We start from the raw sequence: 24,445 nt of genomic DNA, 5'->3' as shown, positions 1-24,445 counted from the left end.
GCTGCGGTGTTTCTCCCTGTACCTGTTATGGTCGGATGCAGCTCAAGAACAAGGCGGCACCTGTCCCTCTAAGCAGGTCCTCCAACCAGTGGCATCCACCTATTGTGTCAACATCACAGTCAGTTGTCCTGCACCTACCAGCCACCTGCAGTGCCATGCTGGCAGGTGCAAGGACTGTGACTGTCATGACAGCAGGCCAATGACATTGGCTGGAGGACCACCTCCTATGAGGGACAGCTGCCACTTTGCTCTCGAGTTGTATGCAACTATGGTGCTTTGAAAGCCTCAGCTGGGTGCCTCGCATGATCATTTTGACACATAATTTTCAGTGCTTTCTGTTTCACCCTGGGAAGAATTCCCCTCAGTATGTTGCCAACGTGAGCTGGTGGGGCTTTTGCACACAGGGAGAATGGAATCGAGACTCGTCTCGTGGATCGCTTCGACTACACGGATAGCAACATTGACTGGGCGGACGTCATCTTCACGACAGGTGGCGACGGGACATTCCTCATGGCAGCAAGCAAAATCTACACGCGAGACAAGCCCATCATAGGCATCAACAGTGATCCCTCGAGGTGAGCTTGACCCCTTGACCTGCACCCGTTTCACCCATGCTAGTACACCTGCCTCGTTGCCATTGATGTTTCTCATCATCACTGTTGTGTATCCATCTGTAGCATAGTGTCAATATAAATTCCTTACGACAGCATCTGCCAGCATAACAGCTTAATACGGGTGAAGTTTGAAGGATTGGGCAAAAAACCGCAGCAAACTGATTACATAAAGATGAAGACAGATCTGGAAGAGTGCATATCAAAGAATAAGGCTTAGTGGCACAGGCAATAACTGCAATGTCTTTGATTGCCCGAGGGTCTTTCTCTTCTATGCAGGTCTGTGGGGTACCTCTGCCTCCCTGGCCACTACACGGAGAACTTTCCCCTGGCCCTCAAGCGGCTACTCACGGGGAAATTCCAGTGAGCTTTCTTCATATCAGTTTCCCCCAATCCTGGCTCCTTGTTAAATTCCTGTGTGGAATTGCATTGTCGGAATTGACTGGCTGTTGCTTTCGTGGTTGGTTCTCTTTTCTGTAGAAGCCTGCGGCTCCAGTACTTCGTAAGGCTTGCAGCTCATGAGCCTAATTTTTGAGGTTGCTACAGCCATTGTGACGAGGAGCTAAAACTCTTCTGTATTTGCAAGTGTGCGAACATTCCAAATTTCTAATCCGCATCAAATGTGCTTGTTGTTCAGTTCATTCGATTCGAGAAGTAAATGTGGGAGAATTTGGTACTATTTGGCAGCAGTCAAATACCATGCCAACTTGCATAGATACGACCATGGCAAAACCACAATACGTGGGCAGATTATCTGGCTATCTAGTTTAAAGTGCCCAGAAAACTGCACAAGGGCATCTTCGTTTCCTTCTTCATCCTTTATTACGTGGGCCGATCACATTCGGACGCTCCTAGGCTGCTTGGACCTCGTTGAAATTCCCTAAGTGGGCTTGCCCTCATATCACTCGTGACGAGAACAAGATGGCCAACCGCACATTTTAAACAATCTCAATGCAAAAGTACGCATGTTTTAAATTTTTCTGGCCTTCCACATTGTGTTGCGTACTCACCATTCACACCCGTGTCACTCATCCTGTCGCCTTCACAGCTCTTCCAGCGTGATCTCCGCCACCTCGTTTTTGGTTGACTGTCATGTGCGGAAAAGTGCACGTGTGGAATTTTGCATGGCACTCCCATGCTTGCCGCAGTCGCAGTACAACCTATAGGCAAGGCAATTGTGCAAAAATCCTGCACTTCGCATGGTGCATTGTAACCTGTGCACCTCTGGCGTGTGCATAACGGGAGGTTTGACGACAGTGAAGGACCTGTCACCAGAGCATAGAATACCCAGGTAGGGTAGTTTTAGTTCCTGAGCTTCGTCGCCAGCCCTCTGCAAGAGAAGCTATCAGCCTTGCATTCACCAGCCTGTGTCAAAGCCCAGCTGTGTGCATCGCTGGTCATTTCTTTTCAGAAAGAGGTAGTCTCGCCATTGTGCGTTCCTCTCTGCATTGTTCTTCCAATGCCGAAACTGCGTGCTTGCCACAGGCTTTTCGCTGTTTGTGCAACAGAGCTTCCTCACAAGGCTGCACCACTTTCTGGCATTTTTTGGCAGTTTTTTTTGTTTCGGGCTGCGAGGGGAGAGGACATTTTATAACACTACTTTTGGATAGTTTGGGCATTTATTCTGGTCTACTGGAGTCCGAATTAATGAGGTTTTATGTCCCATCATGTTATCTTTAGTTGGCACTAATGTGTCAATTGATGGATTTCATTTTTTATTAATTTTGCATGACTACATTGCAGATTGCATACAGTTGCTGTCTAATAAAGCAGTGTATGTTTCTGTGTGCTTCGTGCTCTTTTTGTGGATGCAGCTGAGTCAGTCTCATTCTTGTTTATATAGGTTGCAAACACTATCCTCAATTTTGAAAAAATTTAAGTTAAAGGCATCATTTGCCCCCTTTACCTTTATCTGAATTTTTTTTTTCATGTTGCAAAAAGATTTCATTTGCATTCGAAACTTTCAGTATTGAGAAACCCCTGGTCTAGTATTTGCACCTTGGATCTCAAATTAGAAGAACTGTGTCCTGAAGCTGATGATGCCTAGGCCAGTAAAAGCCTGTGACAAAAAAAAAAAACTTGTTAGTTAATGACATCCTGGTTGAACTCTGGAAGAAGAAATGGGCTGGAATGAATAGAACTGGTGACCTCTCAAGGTAATGGAGCCGATTCCAAGATGAGGCGAGTGTAGCTGGGGTGGCAGAGATTAAGGGAGGATGCAGCTTTGAAATTCCTTTGTATCCACTTGAATGTTTCACTTTTTATACTGTCTAAAAGTTTCATTACTGAAATCCACCAGGAAGTACTCTTAAATGGCCACAGAAAGGGGTGTTTGAGCTTGGCTTTAAAATGCGTGCACTATGTAGAGTACGGGCCACCGAGTGTCCATGCCGCGTACCAGACCTCAGAAGCAAGCGGGAAATTTACAATACATTTTTGTATAATACCCGCTTTCGCACCTCGCAGTGAAGCGCGGTGCCGGGCTTTCAGGCGAAAACCTGGCATACGACGTCACGTCGTGCAGTTGACGTCTGCAGCCGGGGGTTATCATTGGTTCACAGCGCCAACTTCTTTCAGACGTTTCGTGCCACCACGGCCGACGAGGTAGTGGAGGGGCCGAGTGGGTGGGGCCGGCGGAGGAGCGCCGCCATTTTGTCGTGCGAGAGGAGAGGGAAACGCACGGAGACAGGGAAGTTCAAATTTTGTCTGGATATAACTCTGCTTCCCCAAAACGCATTGAAATAATTCTTGCTGGTGATAATTATGAATCGGCGTCTTTTCACATCCCAGGCAGATCGCACCTTTATTGAGACCCCCTTTCTGGGTCCCTTTAAAGAAATGTTCCGTGAACGACGCCAGCTGTGCATTGCAGGGAAGTACTCCAACAATCAGCATTTTTTTCTGTTTTGCTTTTCTGACTAGATGCTCGACTTGTGAAGCAGATTTCTTCATGACTATCTTAACTATTTTGACCCCGTTTGTTTTGTTGAATTTCTAGGGCCATACTGCAGGTTGACATTCCTTGTATTTCAAATTTGCAAATTTTAAATTTCGTGGTTGAAATTTTTTTCTCACTCTGGATATGTCAGTGGACACTACATAGCCTTCTGGCACATTTTTTTGAACGAGCCTTCTGGCACATTTTCTTAAGTCTGCGGCATTTTGCAAAATTTAGAGGAAAGGTATGCATTAGAGGACAATTTCCTGAATATATAACAGTGAAATTTTGCAAGAGTGGCCATAGAAATTTCTAATATGCTCAAGAAATTTCATGTATATACATCAAGAAATAAAAAAATTGCTAGAAGCCTCATCCCGCCTCCTAAAGGAGTTTGCGGTAATAAGATGGCAACAGCCGGCACTGGACAGGGTTGTTTGAAAGTTGGGGCCTTTGTACTTCTGTGGACGTTGTTTGACTGATGATGGGTGGATATGGCGGCAGGTGGATGTGGCGGCAGAGGCTGCGGGTGACGCTCAAAGGGGAGCACGCGTTCGACGCACCCGTGGAACTGCACGACCAGCAGCTGCAGTACCCCGAGTACCGCTTCCTGGACTGTTGGCAGGAGCAACACCGCAAGCCCACCACGGAAGATGGGGGCACAGCACCACCCCACTCCACAGTGGCCGATGCCGTGCACGTGCTGCCCGTGCGGTCGCTCAACGAGGTCTTCGTCGGCGAGTCCCTCTCCTCCCGGTGAGGACACCACGTCTGTTTTATTCCATTGGCCGACTGGTGCTTGGCTCGGTGGTGTGCAGTGCTGGTTGCTGTTCAGATGGGCCCAAAGACTAGAGCTGCAGTGTAGGGCAGGTCCGGTCCAGTTTTCATCAAAGGCCCATAGCCAACAGGACTCAGTATCATTCTGGCAATCAGTCGCACCAGTAAATGAAACCACATTTTAACGTTTAACTCACTCTATTGAAGAGGTAGGAGGCATTGAAATCTTGTTCTTGTAATTTTGTTGTGATTAATATTTTGTTCAGGTGACCAAAAGAGTTTTAGGTACAAGCTGTTTTCTTGTCTCAGAGGAATAGCGTGTGGCATTCAGGCAGACCTTCATTGCAGACTCACAAGTTTTATCTGATCATAACAACTGAACTACTGTTAGTATCAGTTCAACACCTTGCTCTTGTAGCAAAAAGTAGTGGTAACTTCAGCTTAAGTTGTTATTACTGCTTTGTAGTGCCTTCTTCAGCTGTCCTGTGTGATTTGTTTTTTACGGTTCTTCAGGCCTTTTGTAAGTTGTAATGCGAAGGCAAGATAACCGCTGGGCTGTAAGGGTAAAAGAGTGGATTCCAAGAGAAGGCAAGCGTAGCAGGGGGCTGCAGAAGGTAAGGTGCGCGGATGAGATTAAGAGGTTTGCACGCAAAGGGTAGATGCAGCTGGCAAAGGACAGGGTTAACTGGAGAGATATATAGGAGAGGCCTTTGCCTGGCAGTGGGCGTAGTCAGGCTGATGATGATAAGTTGTTGTCTGTGGAGAGTATCCTTTGCTAACGAAGTCTGTTCTTGGAGAAAGGCCCAGGGAGGGAAAGTTATTACGGTGGAAGCCTTGTATGGCCCATAAGCAGTGAAACCTGGCGGCATCAGGGAAAAGTGGTCCACGGAGCCAAACCTCCACTGACGTCATTATCAAAGAAAAAAAAATTTCTTCTAGGGGACAGAGTGCAGGCAGAGAGATTTTAATGAATAGAGGAGAGGTGCAGGGAACAGAACCGAGGACCTTTGATTGCATGTTGCTTCTTGGCAAATAAAGGTGAACCTAGTGTATGCTAATGAAGTAGGTGTGTCATTAGAAAAGAAGGAAAAAATCTAGATTAATGATTTCACCTTCAAAGCAAGTAGTCCTAGATTAATGATTTCACCTTCAAAGCAAGTAGTCTAAGGCACCCTCCGTAATTTTTATTTATTTGCATATATTGCCGACATTTTTTGGGCCGAAGTAGGAATGGGTACAGTACGCTAATGAAAAGGACAAAAACCATGAATCACCTGCAAAATTTTCACATAACACGGTGGCTGAATGGTGGTTATGGTGCTCGGCCTTTGACCCGAAAGACGCAGGTTCAATCCCGCCTGCAGCGGTCGCATTGTGATGCGAGGTGAAATGGTAGAGGCGCGTGTACTCGTGTACTACACGAAGTCAGTGCACGTTAAAGGAACACTGAGAACAACGCCATGAAATTTTTTCTGGTAGTAAGATCCGATAGTTCGGCACTTTGCAGCTTTGTTGCCGTTTGTCCGGCAGTGAAATGTGTATTTATTGCTAAGAGATTTGGATTCAAAGTTGAAAAATTTTTTCCTGCCGCTGCGATTCAAACTCTAGACTCTGACGACGAAATAGGACAAGTCTGACGTAAAGCAGTGGAAAAGGAAACGAGAACTCCGTGATTGCTTGCGGCGAGTGCTGCACTTCCGTCTAGCAGCAGCCGAAATATAAACTACTGCCGACTGGATATTGAAGGCTTCTATCAGTCGTCGTCACTTCGTTTACCTTTGCATCAAGTTATGATAGATCCTGTTCCCGATTCCAGCGAAGTTATTCTCACAGAGTACTGTGGAATGCATTCAGTGACCTCAACCACTAACAGCGTGCGATGCTTTTGAGGGCTGAGGCAGCAGATCTGGCTAAAAAATCCTAGCGTCGATGAGTCGGTAGCGTCACTCTCACCGCCGAGCCATCATCATGACTGGTGTGTAGCGACTGGTACGTGCGAGCACATTTAATTTCTGTAATAATAGTCCTCGTAGGGCTGGTTATGCAGCCGAGTGTCTTGGTATGTTGCCGAAGCGAACACGCGAAGGAAGCGCTGCTTTTGCTAACGTGAAGGCGCATTAAACATTGGCTATACACATCTCATTTTCCTTGTCGCAGTTGCGTGCCGTCGCACGAACTATGCCCGAGGAGCACTTAGAAGCGCCTGGAGGTCCTCTGCTGCACCGCCTTTGTAAATCGAGATGCTTAACGAAACCATGCGAGCAGGCGGAATGCATAGCCGCAAAGCATCCCAAAACATACCGCAGCTCAGCTGGCCACCTGTTGCGCCGCCTTGCAGGTTTTCTTTGACTTCCGACACTCATGTTGTCTTTTTTCCCTCTTCATCATATAATAAAAGTTCACTAGTGGTTTCAAGACAACTTATATACCATATAAACGCCAGTAAGGGCCGCACCCCCCCCCCCCCCCTCCTCCGAAGGAAATAAAAAAAAAGATCCATGTAAGGGCCGCACCCGAGCTTTCCACGGCCCATTCGGGAATAGCCTTCGAACTGCATGTGAATAGCCTTCGAAATGCATGTGCAGTGGTCTCTGCGATCAGCTCCTGCTGCGAGCTGCTGTGCGCTTGATCATGGAGGCGACGCATGCGCACAGGAGCTTCCAGGTGCTGCCCACGGATAGCACCCATGGCCACGGCTCATCATTATCATCGTCAACTTTTTCCTCCGCCGCAAGCTCCTGCTATCCATATCGGCATCAGTATCACTAGCACCAGCCTTTTGTGGCTGTCAAAGGCACGGGAGTTGTGGTAGCATGCTCGTTCAGCATAGTTGTGGCTTTCGCATGCTGCCGCCGAGCGTTTCAGTTTTAGCACGATGGGCAAGCACCTTAAGAGCTACACGGCTGGTAGTTTGCTCTCGAACATGGCGAGCATGCGGTGGACAGAAAATTCGACGTGGCCAAGAAGTGCATCCGACGATGGTGCTACCCAAAATGATGCATTGAGGAACTTGATTTGCAAAAAGCGCGCTTCCTGAGACAAGCCGTGCAAGTTTCCCAAACTGGAAGAAGAGCTGCTCTACTAAGTGAGTGAAGCGCGGAACAACGGCTACGCGTTGACAGCGGTTGTGCTATGCAACATCTTGTGGGATAAGCGTTCACCAGAGCACAGCACCAGCTCGGAGTCGGAATACTCCGCAAGTGATGGTTGAACATGGAATAATTGCCGCTCATTTCCTGATTGGTGTGTTTGCAACTGTAAAAAAGAATTCTTTTTCGCATATCGCGTGTATGGGCTGCACCCTGGAAATTGGCCCTCATGGGAAAAAAAAAAAGTGCGGCCTTTACACGCATTTATGCAGTACTTCAGTATCAATCAAACACATAACCTTCATACCTGTTTGTTAGCCTCAGAGTTATATGGTGTCGTTTGTCCTATTTCATTATCATGCATGCACTTGCGAGAGTGGCCTGTTACAGCTATACCTGTATTTTAGTTCTTGCTCTTTTCTACCTTACAAGAGCTTTGTTTTCAGAAAGAGTTGTGTATTTGTGTTTAGGAGTTGGTATTCTATCAGTACAGGCCAACTTCAATTTCTCCTCACTTTAAAGAAACCCAGTTGGTCGAAATTATCTGGAGCCCTACACTGTGGTATATGTCATAGCCCGAGTCTCTTTGGGACGTTAAACTCCAGAAAAACCAAACCAAGCCAAAGGTTCCTGTCAGCTCGAAGAACATGGCATTGCTCTTCATGCACGAAGCATGCCTCTACAGTACAAAATAAGTAAGAAAAAATGGACCCTAATTTTTTGTGCCAACACTCCTACAGCAGAAAAGAGTTCAGCTTTAGTTAAGGACAATGCAGCGATCGAGCCATGGAAAGAAAAATGATAGGTGTAATGTTAAGAGACCGGAAGCAGGCAGAGTGGGTGAGGGAACAAACTCGGGTTAATGACATCCTAGTCGAAATCAAGAAAAAGAAATGGGCTTGGGCAGGGCATGTAATGCGAAGGCAAGATAACCGCTGGTCCTTAAGGGTAACGGAGTGGATTCCAAGAGAAAGTAAGCGTAGCAAAGGGCGGCAGAAGGTTAGGTGGGCGGATGAGATTAAGAAGTGTGCAGGCAAAGGGTGGATGCAGCTGGCAGAGGACAGGCCTGGTTAATTGGAGAGACATGGGAGCAGCCTTTGCCCTGCAGTGGGTGTAATAAGGCTGATGATGGTGGCGATAATAATGCTGATGAATTCCTCAGGCACACACAGAATATTCATATGATCCAATAAAAGCCAACTTGAACATGAAAATGAACGTAAACTTTATTAGGTTCAACTACCTCTGGCCGAAAAAGTGTATAATGCTCATTTGCACTTTTCTGCCCTCGATGTCACTGATCAGCTCCGTCTGGTGTGCATAAAACCATGCAGTGGTTTCGTCACTTGCGCTGTTGGCACTTACGGTGCGGCGCGGAACATCAAGGCTGTCAAGGGTTTCTGCCATCAGCAGCATTTGGTCACGCCCGTCAGCATTTTCACCATCGACTAAGTCTTCTCTGGTCCTTAAACCATAGGTTGCAACGTGTGGTTTTCTCAGTAGGCACAGGCCACTACCCACCGCGGGTTCGAGCTTCGCGCGAGCCAAGGGCCCCGATCAGCCGTCACCACACGCACCCTGGGGCACCGCTGCGGCGGCGTTCAACCTCTGCAGAGAGGAGAGCGGCTCGCCGCAAGAAACAGGCCTCCAAGTTCACGAAGGAGACGTTTATTGACGCCGTCCTCCAGCGGTACATACACACACTCAACAGTCACCCCGTCCCGGGGCGCGCTCAGAGCAAGGCTCCGGTGCGCGCTCGGGGCAACAAGAGAAATGCGCGCCGCTAGCACGCCGCTGCAGGAGATTGTCCCCGCGGCAGTGCTGTGATCTCTCTCGTGTCGGCCGTTGGGCCGTTCGCGAGAGAGAGTGGGCAGTCAACGCAAGGTGCGCCTGTCAGAGGTCGTTGGACCCCTGGACAGGCTCGAGCCGCGGCGGACCAAGGACCCACGCTGGCGAGCTCGAGTATGAACTGGTCCGAACGGCAGAGGCCGGCCCGGACGAACAGTTAGTACGCACCTTACACTGTCTCAGAGGGGTCCCTCTCTCCGGGCCCCCGCTCGGAAGGTCGCGCGACCACCCCAAACGGTCCCGAATTCCCGCCAAAAGTCACCAATGGCAAAGGCCCTTGGGAAGCCGGGGGCGGAGCTGCGGCCGAATGACAGCGATTAACCACCAGCCGTCTCTCCGCCGCCTGAGGCGGGAGAAAGGGAAAGAGAGCGACGCGGGATGCCGCGCAGACGCCACGGCGGGAATCTAGCAGGCCTCCCACAAACGTCTGCAGTGACAGTCTTGAGGTGAAGCTTTATTTTCCAAGTTATCCCAGCCTTCATTCTCAGAGTCCTCATTGGACTCCTGATTGTCTCTCTTCAGAACCGCAGCCGGTCCCTTGGTAAATCCGCAATTGCAGAAATGGTTCAAGATTGTGTTTGCTGTCACATTGTCCAAAGATATAGGCGGAGGTCCAATGTGTCCAGCAGGCTGATCCGCAGATTCCCTTCTTTGTGACCAGTTTTTGCCAGAAGGTGGTTCCCTAATTGGAAAGTCTCTTGAAATGGTGCTTCATGTTCCAAATTATTCTTGTATAAAATGCCTGCAGGTGGTTTGTTGTGTTAGCAGGCAGGAACCTGACTGTTAAATTGTTGAACGTCATTTGCTTTGGGTAGGCAGAACAGTGATCAGTGAAAAGTGGTATCTTTCAGTTCCTTGGTGCCATTTTGTACTCCAAGGTCATGAGAAACTTGCGGAAAAAACTCCGCGGTGATCCGTGCCTTTATGTTCCCTTTGTGTAAATAAGGTAAATGTCCCGCTGATAAGGAGCACCTTGGCTGTTTGGACTTGCCAATGATGGTGAGGAGCATTTTTTGTGCATTATTGGCGTTACAGCTAGAAAGTATAGTAACGCTCCCTGCTTTTCTGGCCCGCCTCTGCAGCATTAATTATGTCACACAGTGCATACCCCGAAATCAGTGTCAGACCTTTGATCTCACAGCCATCATTGAATAGTTGAAACCGAAACGCCATGAGAGAAATTTGATTGTAAATTTAGCGGTCATAGACGCATACCCTCTGGTGATTCATGTATACCAATGCCTTATACTTATTTGCAAAGAAGAAAATGCGCACCCAAAAATTAGGTGTCCATTCTGCTTTAAAACCGGGGTGTAGCTGACGCCTGCTTCACCTTCATAAGCGAAACGGGCCACTCGTGAGCTACCTTAATTAGGCCTTTGATCAGCCAGGCTGGCTTCACCGCATGATAACCGGTGCACTGAACGCCAGCTTCCCTGCATGACAGCAGTGTTGCACATGAGCACGCCACACCGAAGGCCTTGCTCAAGCACACCCAACATTCACTTGTCACACGGTTTTACAGCTCTAGCACTGTCAGCAGGTGCCCAAGGCTGCGCAGCAATAGTTATCGTGGGAACACCATTAGGAGAAGCACTTCTAGCACCACTTGTAAGGGTGCAGCACATAGTTCAATACATCAGATTCCTCTGAACCGGAGTTCTATAAATGCAACAACACTTCTATACTTTTTTAAACAGAACAGTGCGCACTTTGACAGGGACAATGGGAGAGACATGACACAGACGAGCGCTGACTTGCAACTGATGTTTATTAGTGTCAGTGTCAGAAACTATTCTCAGTAGTTCGAGCAAAAACAGAAAAAGGGAACAGGCAGATTCATTGACGCGAAAGTAAAAAGAAAAAAGCACTGGTGTGCCTTACATTTATCATTTCTCCCACAGACTAAAAAAAGATAGTACAGTCAAACCCCGTTACAACGAACTTCAGGGGACCGCGGGAAAACGTTCGTTATTCTGAAAGGTCGTTATAGTGAAAGCCCAAAAATTAGCCATAACAATAGCATTACAGTAACGCAAACGTCCTACCTTTGAAACGGTACCTCCTTGAACTCGTTTCTCACACAATGCACACGTGATCGTCGGACAAGGCACATTTATTTGAAATAGTCCGTGATCGTCTTCTGACGGGTGCAGCAGAGACTCTGCAGAACGAACGATTCCAGACCGTCCGCATTCTTATGCACGCCTTCGGTCGCTGTGCCGCTTTTGGCTATAAATATGCGGAGTTTTCGCAAGCAGTCCAACGCATCTGTGGCCGACACGGACTCGTCGCGGTCTTCGGGTGCTGCCGTAACGTCATCGTCCATGTCGTCGCTGCATTGCTCATCTTGAATCGCCGTGCCCTGGACGCTCTGCAGTATGTCACCAGTGGTAAGCTCCGCTGAGGTCCACGTCGCCTCGTCACACTGGACATAGTCGTCAAATGTGACTGAAGGATCGACGGCTAGCTGCTCGGCCACCTCGCTCCAAAGCTCGCTCGAACTGTCCTCCGCTGCCGGTTCATCGGTTTGTGGTTGGCCATCTGTGATCGTCAGGCCGGCCTTCTTCCAGCAGTTTTGGATGGTGGTGGGCGTGACGCTCCACCATGCGCCTGTCAGCATTTCCGCAGCCTGTAGGACGTTGATGGCTGTCGAGCGCTGCAGGCGCAGGTTGATGAGCAGCTGCTGAACAAGGCGCTTCCGGAAGTGTGACTTCACGCTCCTTATTATTCCTTGGTCCAGTGGCTGAAGTACTGACGTGCAGTTCGGCGGCAGATACTCGAGACGCACATTCGTGAGCCGTATGTTGACAATGTGCGCCGAGCAATTGTCGACAATCATCAAAATGTGCCTCCCCTCCTTCCTCATCTTCTCGTTTACCGTCAGGAGCCACTCGGAAAAGAGCTCGCGGGTCATCCAGGCACGCTGATTCGCCCTATAATGGCACGGCAGCGACACTACATTTTTCATGCAGCGCGGCTTCGAAAACCTCCCGATCACCAGAGGCTTCAACTTTTCAGTGCCATCCGCATTGCAGCAATACAGCACGGTGACGCGAAGCTTCGACTTTTTGCCGCCTCTGCACTGTTCTCCTTTAAAATGCATTGTCTTGTCCGGGAGCAGCTGATAAAAGAAGGCAGTCTCGTCTGCATTAAAAACATTAGCTGCTGCGTAAAACTTGACCATTTCGTGGAAGCTTTCCTCCCTCCACGTGGCTGCTGCTGCTTCATCTGCTGCCTTCTCCTCGCCAGACACAGACTGCCAGGTTACGCCGTTTCGTTGGCGAAAACGGTGGAGCCAGCCAGAAGACGCTTCGAAGCCGGTAACCTCAAGAATTGCAGCGAACTGCCGCGCCTTCTCCTGCAGCATTGGGCCTGACACGGGCACATTCTGTGCTCTCACGTCTTTAAACCAAGTCAGCACTGCTGCGTCAATATTCTGGAAATCGCCAAGCCGCAGTCGCTTCCTTGATGGGGTAAGCTGAGATTCTTGCTGGTGCCTAAAGATTTTCTCTTTATCTTTGAGAATCGTGGCGATCGTCGACCGCGCCACTCCACGTTCTTTAGCCACGACGGATTGCTTCTTCCCGTCTTCTATCTCGCGAAGAATGCCTACTTTCTCACTCAAAGAAAACTGCTTTCGCTTCTTCCGCGTGGTTGGAGTTGTTGAGCTCATGGCAACGCGATCGCCGGCACGCACTTCGAACACAATAAAAACCAGAAGGAAAACAAGATGGACAGGCCTGACACGGGTGACAGCGCGCGAACAACTGAAAAAACAAGCAAGAAAAACGTGATGCGTACCGCAACGGAGAAGGAAAAAAAAAAGTCTCCGCCCGCATGTTTCTCCTCCCGCGCCATCTCAGGTTTTTGCGGGAAGCAAGTGGCAAGGCGCCTGCTCTTCGCGCTGCGTCGTCTGCTAGCTTGGAGCTCCGGCTGCCGTGACGGATACACTGAAATCTAAGAATCCTCGCATTTTGGGATATGAGTTCGTAGTACTGAGGTGTTGTTAAGATGACATGGAAATTAAATAACGATCGTTATTCTGAAATGTTCGTTATTCTGAAGTTCGTAGTAGTGAAATATTTTTACATTTGAAACTATAAGCAGTCGGCGTGGGATTTCTTAAAAGTTCGTTAATCTGAAATGTTCGTTAATGTGGTGTTCGTTGTAACGGGATTTGACTGTAAATAGAGCGCGTGTCAAAGCCATTTTTTCGGCTCCGGATAAGCTTGGGAAGATGTTAAAAATGGTTAGCACCGATTTCGGTCCTAGAGAGTGCGACATCAAACATGAAAATCAATTCGTCTCCTGTGAAGAAGGTGTAGTTTACGCCATTCCCTTGTCATGTGGCAAGCTTTATGTGGGTCAAACGGGGAGATGCCTCAAAGAACGCCTGAAGGAGCACAATAACAGTGTGCATAATACTGTAAGAGGGCATCTCGGCATCCACTGTAGACACTGTGAAAGCAAAACTTGCCATCCTCACTTCACTCGCACGCAAGTTTTAAGTAAGCACAGTAACCAACTAATGCATGAAATAATTGAAGCAGCGCACATCACCTGGCCAAAAGACGCCTGCATCAGCAGCCCCTCCTTATCGATTGGTTCCATGCAGCATGTATGAATGACTTAAATCTATGAATGGTTCTTTGTTTTCTTCTTTTTGTTGGAACTGTATATATGCCTCGTTCCAAGCAATAAGCATCAGTTGCAATTCAGTGCTCGTCTGTGTCGTGTCTCCCTCGTTGTCCCTGTGAAACTGCGCGTGGTTCTGTTTAAAATCACTTACCAACTCACCCAACCATCCGTTTTTAACGAACTTCTATACTTTCGCATGGGATTTTCATCCATTTTAACGAACTTCTATACTTTCTCATGGTATTTTCAATGGGGTATTCTAACAGTTCGATAAAAGCAATGTTTCGATATATCTAAGATCAACTGAGCTCAAAAACTTTAAGAATTCATGCATGCTGCACTCTTCAATGCTGGCGGAATTTCAGGCTTGTTTTTTAAAAAAAACACACACATTTATGCCCAATTATTTATTTTCTTTATCCTCTGAAGCTTTTCCCATGACAGAAGATTGTCTGCAGTGTCCTCTAGTAAAATATTCTACCATGTGAGGGTAGAATGGAGCCTGACACCGCTTGTCTAGTAGAGTTGACCACCAGAAGTGCCAGCTTGGCCGATAGTGGTGCACAGTGGATGAGCCATCTCTGCATCACAGCTTGTCTGGCTTTTTTTGCAAGGGGTGTAATGATGAGGTGGGGAAAGAAGCATTGTGTGAAGTGCTTCGGTCATGTGTTTTATGATGCTTCAGCTAAGCTGCTTTCTTTCAGTTTGCTATATTATGATTACAAACATTCTGCCCAATGAATTCGACATAGGAGGATGTATCGTAGTTTGCACTTGCACAAAGGATTGTTTCAGCCTCTTGCCTTAGCAGCCTATTGTCCTAGTGCCTAGCGTTTTGTGCTTGAAGTCCTTGCACAACTTCAAAACATATAGGTGACAAATTGGATACACCTAAAGGGGGCTCAGTGTTTTCCACTCGTTCCACCCTCTGTTGAAACCAGTGATGTGTTCCAATAGCAGATCTGCAGAGATGGCTAATTATACATTTTGAAAGTATGAGGCATGTCCCACGGCACGGTTCGCATGGGTCCTTAAAAACCCTTGCATTTGAAAATGTGATTTTCAATGCCTTGAAAACCTTGAAATATTTAGTGGTGCATGAAAAACCCTTGAATTCCGGGATGATAGTCATTGACGAAGTTCAGCGATTGCCCGTTATTGATCAACTGGCCACATTGAAAGCGAGGGTTGCCTCCCGATCCAAGCCAAGAAAATCCAGTCCAGTTCGGGCGTTCATGCTCCATGTCATATTGTCAGGTTGTGTCTTTTTGTTCGCTGCGGTCGTACACTTCTTATAGTTGCCGTCGTCATACCGCTTGTTAATTGCCTCCCGTTGGCTTATTCAGAGCACGTGTATTGCGGCACGCGCTGGATGTGGACGTAATTGTATGTGCGCCCAATGCCCTGGAAGTGCAATTTCCAGCGATCGTGGCTTAGCCATGACGAGTACAAAGACTGGATTGCGCCGGACACCACGAGTTTGCATCGTGCTAGATGCAGACCGTGTGGAAAAGTGTTGGACATCTCGTCGATGGGAGAGTCTGCACTGAAGAGCCACAAGAAGAGTTCAAAACACAGCGCGAGCATGAAGAACGCAGCAGGTAGCTCCATGTTGAACTATGCGACATCGCGCGAGTGTGGCGGATCCGTTCGTGTCGTCGAAAACGCAGTCCTCGAATTAGAATGCTGCAAGCAAGGCTCACGATTTAGTGGCAGGAGCGGAAATATTGTGGGCTTTGAAAGTTGTCACGTGTCATTACTCGTACAGCTCATCCGCCCACACAAGCGATCTGTTCAAGAGAATGTTTCCCGATAGTGAAGTGGCGATTCTTTCTATCATCCATTCATCGGGCGATAGATAAGTGCGACTATTAGGTCATTCTGTTTTATGAATCCACAAATGATTACCTCCATCAGAAGCAGAGGGATATACACGTCAGGTACTGGGATGCATCTCAAAAAATAACAAGGTACTTCGCATCCGTTTTTATGGGCCACGTGACGGCAGATGACATCGAGGATAAATTGTTGAAGGCACTGGAGCCATTACCACTTGTTAAGATCCTACAAGTGTCCATGGACGGACCGAATGTCAACTTGAAATTTTTGAGAAGCTTTCAGGAGCACCTGCAAAGAAACTATCAAGTACAATGCCTATATTTAGGCACTTGCAGTCTGCATGTTGTGCACAACGCCTACAGGGCGGGTGTAACTGCCAGCAAGTGGGGAGTGGACGTTCTGTTGTCTAGTCTAAGTGCATTGTTTGAAGATTCCCCGGCGAGGCGAGAAGACTTCGTAGCGGTGACTGGTCAGGCTACATTTCCCTTAAGTATGTCACCCATCGCTGGGTTGAAAACGTTCCGGTAATGGAACGAGCCCTTTCACTGTGGCCTGGTGTGAGAATTTACATTGAGTCTGCAAGAAAGAAAGAAGTAAACCAGCCGAAATGCGCCTCCTTTCAAAACTTGCTTAGTTTCACCAGTGACCCACTAGTCCCAGCAAAACTTAACTTTGCCGTTGGGATTGCACTAATTCTGAAACCTTGCCTGACGGACTATCAGGCAGACCAACCACTTGTGTTTTTTCTGGCAAGAGACCTCGAAACAATTGTCAGGAAGCTTCTCACAAAGTTTGTAAAGTGTTCAGTTCTCTCTGCATCAGTTGGGACTACAGGCCTGTTGAAAATTAACATTGAAGACGTGAACAATCACACAGCACTTGAGAAAGTGGACATTGGTTATGCAGCTGAACAAATTTTGAAGAATTCCAAGGTCAGTGCAAAAGATGTGTTTGCATTTCAATTGGAATGCAAGCAGCTCCTTGTTCGTGTGTGTAAAAAGGTTCTTGAGAAGAGCCCTTTAAGATTCCCTTTGGTTAGAGGCCTCTCCTCACTATGCACCAAGCCAGACCAGTGCCTAGCAGGACTCAACAATGTTTTGAATGCCCTCATCGCTGCAAAAAGGTTGAGCGATCACCAACGGGACTCTGTTCTCTCTGAGTGCGCTGAAATGCTGCAGGTGGAAAAGCACAAGCTGTGATTGTTTGAAAAGAGCTCTGACAGGCTAGACATTTTTTTTTTAGAACTCCTTAAGTTCAATTCATCCTACACTTTTGCTTGTGCTCAGCCACGGCCAGGCAACTGTGGAAAGAAGATTTAGTGCCAACCGGCAGGTCTGTGTGGAAAACCTGAAAAGTCTGTCGTATGTCTCACAACGTGTTATATGTGACGCCATTGATAAGGCAGGTGGCAGCCTTAACATTCCTATAACAAAGGAGTAGAGGACCTCCGTTTCAGCGGCAAGGCATCGTTATCATGCATATCTGGAGGCGCAGAAGAAGGAGCAACTTGAAGAAGCAAGGGAGTCAAAGAGGCACCTTGTTGAGGAGGAAATTGATACCTTAAAGCGAAAGAAAGCAAGACTTGAAGCAACCGTTGCTGATCTGACAGCTCCAGCAGACAACTTGGCTGAGAAAGCAGAAGAGGCAGGCGACATCGTGCACATTGTGAAGTCAAATTGCACCTATTGTCATCACATCGGAGGGAATCTCAAATCTCATTGACACTCTGAAACCATCCACTTCTCCTGGACCAGACAACATCCCTGCCAAGATCCTCAACGAAACAACAAGCGAAATCCTACAACTGATTTTCGCTCAATCTCTCGAAACTAGCCAACTTCCGGAGGACTGGAAAATAAGCAGAGTTGTGCCAATTTTCAAAGCTGGAGATCGCACCGACCCTTCGAATTACCGACTGATTTCGTTGACATGTATCTCATGTAAACTCTTCGAGCATATACTATACTCAAATATTGCATCTCACCTCGATCAGAATTCCTTTTTCTTTCCCAATCAGCATGGCTTCAGGGCAGGCTTTTCGTACGAAACACAGCTCTGCGAGCTCACTACTGATTTTCACTTAAATTTAGATTCCTCTTTTCAGACCGATATCATCTACTTAGATTTTGCCAAAGCCTTCGATCGCATCCCCCACCAACGTCTGATGTCCAAATTCTCCTATCTGTCACTCGACCGTCTTACTTTATCCTGGATCCACTGCTTTTTAACTAGCCGCCAACAGTTCACAGTCATCGCCGCTCATACATCCGAAACTACTAGAGTAATCTCCGGGGATCGGTGCTTGCTCCGTTACTGTTTTTAATATTTATCAATGACCTACCTTCTGGTATCTCATCAACCGTCCGTCTTTTCGCTGACGATTGTGTCATCTATCGCCACATCAGCAATAACAGTGATCAGACAATATTACAGGAAGATCTCAGCAGAATCCAAAAGTGGTGCTTCAACTGGCTAATGCAGCTCAATGTTTCAAAATGCAAATTCATGCAAATTTCACGCAAACGCTCCAATCTCAATTTTCCATAGCCTTGTCTCAAACTAATTCATACAGGTACCTCGGCATTGAGATAACGACCAGTCTAACATGGGCAGATCACATAACGAAATTATGTGCTAGTGCTTCCAGGACACTTGGATTCATCAGGAGATCACTTGCCATGTCTCCCACAGCCATCACAGAACTAGCATATGTAACATATATTCGCAGCAAACTGGAATACACCTCAACAATATGGAACCCTCACCAGGCCTACCTGATTGACTCACTGGAGGCCATCCAAAATCGGTCAGCACGTTTCATCACCTTGCAGTACAAACCTCGGCTCAGTGTTACTGTCATGAAATCATCTCTCGGTCTGATATCATTAGCGCTTCGCCGAAAAATTTCAATTCTCTGCCTCTTCCACAAACTGTACTTTAACTTCCCAGCACTTCGGGAAAGCCTCCTGCGCTCTCCGGTACGATCATCTCGCCGCTTATTTAATTCCTCCAGCATACAGCGCTTGCACGGCTCCACCAATGCATTCAACAAATCGTTTCTTCCTTGTGTGATTGAATTCTGGAATAACCTACCCGAAAACATTGTTGTTGAGATTAATGCTTCCAACTTTAGGCAGCTACTCATCGAACATTTCCAAGAATAATAAAACTTTCCTATACCCGTTGTCAGCTACGATGCACTATAAATCGACCAAACACTTTGTTTGGACACGTTCTATTACTCTAGTGTGTATTTCTGTGTGCTTCTTCACATTTTCTTTGATTGACTATATTAATTTGTTTCTCTTTTACTTTGCCTAGTTTTCACAATTTTGTTTCCCTTTTCACATGTAGTATGACTGTCGGACACTATGTATCCCCCCCCCCCCCCTTATGTAATGTCCCTACAGGACCCTTAAGGGTTAATAAATGATGATGATCATGAAAACGGCAAAAAGCAAGACGGAAGAACTTCTAAACATCAAGCAAGAAATAATCACAAAGCTTCAGGAGCTTTCATGAACGTTTGTTACGACCTGTCTTAGTTTAGTATTAAACTAGTCTAATCTGCAAGTGCGTCTTTTTCTTAGTGTTCAATCAATTTGTTGCAGCGTGTTTTAAAAAAGTTGTTTTACGATAAAGGGTACTAAATTCAGTATTGAAATGAGTCTTTGAAAGAAACTTTTGGGGGGGCTTTGAAAGTCCTCAAAAACCCTTGAATTTGTGCCTTCAAAGCCTGTATGAACCGTGCACTGCCGCTCAGAAGTGAACAAAGAGTGGCACAGAAACGAGGCAGGCCCTGTTGCAGGTGATGTCTTTGTTTTTGTGTCATCCCCTGTGGGCCATTGTGTGTCGGAACAGTGCACCTCGTGCTTTCAGAATGTGTTTTGAAGTTGCACGTTAGGGCTTCAAGAACAGAAATTGGAAGTGATGCGATGGTTGTGGGCAAGCATAGACTCTGCTGGCAGTGGCCGAGGGGATGAGGCTGATTAATAATGGAATGGACGCCGTGCCAAGGTGCTCATTTCCCAGAATGCCAGATATGGCGACTGGTTAAGTCCCGAGGTTACAGTGCCTGCTTTTGAGCAGTTGTAGCCTCTGAAGCCGCCAAGGTCCCCCTGGGCCCCCAACGCAGGGCTGTACAGTTGAGAAGCCTAGGTACTTGTGACCTGCCCCATGCGAGCATGCAGAGATGCTTTGAGCGGAGGTTGGCTAAAATTGGTCACCAGCCAGTTGATGGTGTGCTGTGCAGGGTGTCCTACTACGAGCTCTCGGTGGATGGGTCGCCTCGGACAAAGCTCAAGAGCTCTGGCCTGACCATCTGCTCGGGCACAGGCTCCACCTCGTGGTCCTTCAACATCAACAAGGTTACGCCCCAGTGCATCCAGCGGATTCTCGACATTGGTACGGCTGCTGTTTTCTATTCACAGCAGCGCATTCAGCAGGGCTGGCCCAGAAAAGAAATGTTGGCAGAGAGCACCGCTACCATACTTGTAAAACTTGGTTGCAGTGTTGCTGTTTGCTCTGTAAAAAAGAGAAAAAGTTTGCTAACTTGGAATTAGCTTTGATTCATTTACTTAACAGTCCTTGCAAACTGAACTCCTGAACTGTGGTGGAGACAGCTGCTAATGTTGTTTTCCCGTTTGCTACCGAAAATTGCCACCTGCTTTTAATGTGATCAGCCGAAAATGCGCAGGACAGGGTTAATTGGAGGTCAGCACGAGCGGGCTGTGTTTTGTTTGTGATGTCACTTTGAAATTCGTTTGTGCAATAACAATACTCTACAAAGCTACCAAGTTCATGCAGCTGATCAACACTTGCAAGAGTATAGAGTGTAAGTGTAGTTAGCAAACATAAATATTAAAAATTCCCAGGAATGGCCATTTAAATTCAATAAACCAGAATTGGGTGATTATTCTGAGCTTCAAATGCAGTAGACTCTCAGTCACCCACCACCCTCTCCACCCACCCTCTCCCACTTCCCTCCTCGGAAAGTGGAGAGAGATATTTTTTCTCCACTTTGCCTCCTTCCAGCTGAGGCTTTGCATGCCAACACTGGACACTTTTTGTGGTAGTAGGCATAATAATGCTAAGGTATTAATACAGTTACCATACATACTCTCGTAATGAACCCATCCTCCACTTTTGTCAGCGAAAATCTACTTTTTTTTTTTACCATTAGCTTTTCGTACGATGCTCCTCCGCAGCGTTTATCTTTTGATGAGAGCTCCTGTGGAAGATGGTGGGAGGGGGTGGCTCCACAAACTTGGCGGAACGCCAAAACATGGAGGGAGGCAAAAGCTCAGGAGAGGCACGGTCACATCTCATTTTTTTTAAGCCAGCCTCCCCGCTCCCCACTACTTGGCCCCGGTCTCAGCGCACTTGCCCATGTGCAGCAGACAATGCAGCAGCGTTACTATTGGCTGCGCCGTCCGCCAACGACTCCCAGTAGTCCTTGCGAAAGCGCATGACTTTCGGCTTTGGCGTACAGCTGGGATAGCGAGGGCCTCCCAAGTTTTCCTTCCTTCATGTTGGCGCACCACATCGGTTGCATCATGTCGGTCAACCTGGGTTGAAGAACAAAAGCTTGGAGCACAAGTACAGTGAGGTCAAGCTTTGTTGGAAAAAAGGAATTTCGGCCTTGCTGATTCACTTCGCGAGCTTGATGAATTTGTAAAAAATTTCAAAGAAGCGTTGAGTTATGTAGAGCTAACATGAAAAAAAGAATGGTTCTAGTGAATGTGTTCTTTGGATTTTTAGTCAAGCATGCTTCGCTGAACTTGTGTGCAAGACAGTGTCAGCATTGATAAATGTTTTGTCACTGTTTTTTGTGAATGCCTTTCTTCTGTTTTTTTCTTCCTAACCAGACATGACTACCTTATCTTGTTAGGAACAAACTCTTTTTTTTTTTTTGTGACTCTCTTATTCCGTTCGTGCTACTCCTGGGTTGCTTCAGTTTATATCGTTTCGATACAAATATGCTCTAAAATGGATATTTTTCCGCTCAAAAAATTGCTCCAAAAATGGCTGGACCACCACTGTGCACGCCATGTAGTAATAATAATAAGTTGTTGCGATAAATGAAAAGGCGGGCAGAAATGTGTTTGATACAGCTGGCTTTGCTGTGTGTGCAGTGACCTCCGAGACGGGCGTGGACATTCCGACGCGCGACTCCAAGCTCATCGAGCGCATCACCACCAGCTTCAACAACTCACTGATCTTCGACCCTTCCAAGTGCCTCATGGCGTACACCATACGGGACCCCGTGGTGTTTGGTGAGGGCAGCACCCTTGGCTCCTTCCTCTGCGAGGGGGGGCGGGGGGGGGGGTTACAGACGTGTTTGTTAAATTATGAAATCTGTTGGGAGGACTGCGCAGCGCCGATTGGTATTGTCCCTTCCTGTCACTCCTTTTATGATCAATGTGTAGGGAATTGAAAGAGAACTAGGAATGAGTAGAAGGATGTAGAACTGGTTCTTTATTAGGCCGAAGCACGGGCCTTTATTTTGTTCCTGCCTGTTGGTGCTTTAGTCTAATAAATGACTGCATTATGATTTACTTTGCCTTGGCAATGATGATGCTCATGGGGTCATTCTTTTAGCATACAACTGGAAAAAGACCTTCAAGATTTGGTGGCGGAGATTCTAAAACTGAGCTTTAGCACCGAAAAATTGGGAGTTGTAGTTTGTGATGATCTGCCCGCCACGATTGCATTACAGAATTTGGAGCTGTCTATGGTTAAAGCGTACAAGTATCTTGGTGTAGGGAGATGATAGGAGGGAGTATTCATGTGGTACCTGATAAGGTGCAGAAAGAAACGCGGCTGTCGTGAGGCATAAAGCCCCCTGGGGATGTAACATGATATAATTTGTGGAATCTGCAAAGGCTTGACGTTTGCTAACGGTGTTGTGTGTCTGGGATCTGCCACAACTTTGTCATATGAAATATAGCAGAGAACAGTCGGCAGGCTTGCTTCAGGTGCACATGAGAACACAACAGATAGTAGCCCAAGCCGGTATAATGTGATGGCTAACGTTCGAAGTGCGGAAGGCAAAAAACGGCTGATTACGAAGAATGGTTGAGGCAAATGCAAAAGGAGAAATGTCTAACAAGGTGATTTGGTGCTTATACAGTCGAGCCCACATATAAGAGCCCCATTTAAGACGAACTTTCGCTTATAACGAACGAGACCTGCGCGACCGTCAAAATATACATTGTTTCAATGGCACAGAATCACACGTATAACGAACGTCATTAAGCCCTGCTGATCGGTTACAGCGAACGGACGACGTAAGCCCGGTGCCACGATGCGAGATAACCTGCTTCCGACCCCTTTGTTTACCCGGCGCGCGGCATGTTTTCCCAAGCCTCATCGCAGGCAAACTGCCCGCCCCGTTTTGTGCCGCTCTCGAGCGAGCTACCCTTTCCCCGCCGATGCGCTTTCTAACATTGCCCTCCCGCCCCTCCTCGCAAATCCGCTCCAATCTCCTCACTCTCTTGCAAATCCGCGCGTGGCCTCCACGATCAACTGCGCCGCCGCCGGTGCCAATCGCGGAGGCCATGCTCCGTGAAGCAGGCCTTCCGTGGGAACCAAGAGGTGGCTGCACTGACGCTCAGGGACGCCCCTCATTGGTCTCTCCGCTGGCGCTGTGCGTCTGTATCTTTAGCTTGATTGGCTTGATTGCCGCCTTTGCACGTTGCAAGTATACCCCATCGCGCGCTTTTGTCACTCTTGTTGCGGTGCGTACGTTTCATTGGCTTCGTTCAAATCTCTGGCCCTGGTTGTAATTCGGGGTGGTGGACGGGAACACCGTGTCCATTTCTATTGTATTCAGCGGTAGAGATGACGAAAGCAGCCTGGGTAGAGGTAACGGCCACTTGCATACGAAACTGCTTCCGCAAGGCCGGCTTCGTCAACGCAGTGTCTGACGCCGAGCCTGATGCTTCAGAAGATGACCAGCCCGGCGGCGATTTGTGGCAACGCGTCGTCGACTCCGACATGGCGGTTATGACATTGGTTGGAATGATTTTATTTCTGTCGATGGCGACGCCGACACCGCGGAACCATGCACGGACGAGGGCATCGTTTCTGAAGTGCGGGACGAGAGTGACGCGGAGGAATCAGATGAGGATGAAACTTCGGAGCCAGCACCCATAAGCGCGCCTGTAGCAATGAGCTACATAGGGTGCCTCAGACAGCTTGTCTATGCCAAGGGCCTCGGCGATAGCACGCTTGTGCTTTAAATAAACTGGAAGCCTCCCTCATCGGATCTGCGCTGCAAAAGCACATCCATCACAGACTTTCTCACAAAGAAAAAATTTTGTGTTTTGACAAGCAACTGTCTTGAAAGCTGTGGTCCACTTACTACGAACTTCAGAATATAACGAACGGACGCTGCGTGACGCTCATGTTCGTTATAAGCGGGCTCGACTCTACCCCTGTCAGGCGCACAAAATAAAAGTGCATTCTTGCATAGCTAAATGGCATAACGTAAGTGCAGTCACCGAAGGGCGCACTCAGGTAGCTGTGCGTTCACAGAACACTTTGAGGGCCAAGTACATAGCCTCTCCAGCATCAGCTTCAAAGGCACAATATGTATGCGCACAAAGAAGTACTCGCAAGTTTATTTTACTTGCTGTAGCACTGTTTTTCATAAAGATTTCTTCGTAATAGCTAGAAGCAAAGCAACACAACAAAGGAAC

At 47.5% G+C, this 24,445-nt stretch overlaps 1 protein-coding gene and 1 pseudogene across 4 annotated transcripts in view; both read left to right on the top strand.

Moving 5' to 3' along the window:
* Positions 1-24,445, top strand: part of Nadk2 (NAD kinase 2, mitochondrial) — a 45,779-nt gene that overhangs the window by 7,377 nt on the left and 13,957 nt on the right. For 2 of the 4 annotated variants that reach the window (XM_077643743.1, XM_077643741.1), the window contains exons 3-7: positions 409-575; positions 891-974; positions 4,054-4,305; positions 19,996-20,147; positions 21,878-22,018. In XM_077643743.1, coding sequence (XP_077499869.1) covers positions 409-575; positions 891-974; positions 4,054-4,305; positions 19,996-20,147; positions 21,878-22,018 — 796 coding nt within the window. Of the gene's footprint in view, positions 1-404; positions 576-890; positions 975-4,053; positions 4,306-19,995; positions 20,148-21,877; positions 22,019-24,445 lie in introns of all 4 variants that reach the window. The other 2 variants (XM_077643742.1, XM_077643740.1) reach the window with 1 other exon arrangement.
* LOC144110685 (uncharacterized) lies at positions 13,456-19,988 on the top strand (annotated as a pseudogene).

The sequence above is a fragment of the Amblyomma americanum genome, chromosome 11 (assembly GCF_052857255.1).
Source record: "Amblyomma americanum isolate KBUSLIRL-KWMA chromosome 11, ASM5285725v1, whole genome shotgun sequence".
Classification (NCBI taxonomy): domain Eukaryota; kingdom Metazoa; phylum Arthropoda; class Arachnida; order Ixodida; family Ixodidae; genus Amblyomma; species Amblyomma americanum.
The sequence above is the reverse complement of the archived record's forward strand: the minus strand, read 5'-3'. Positions and strand labels throughout refer to the sequence as shown.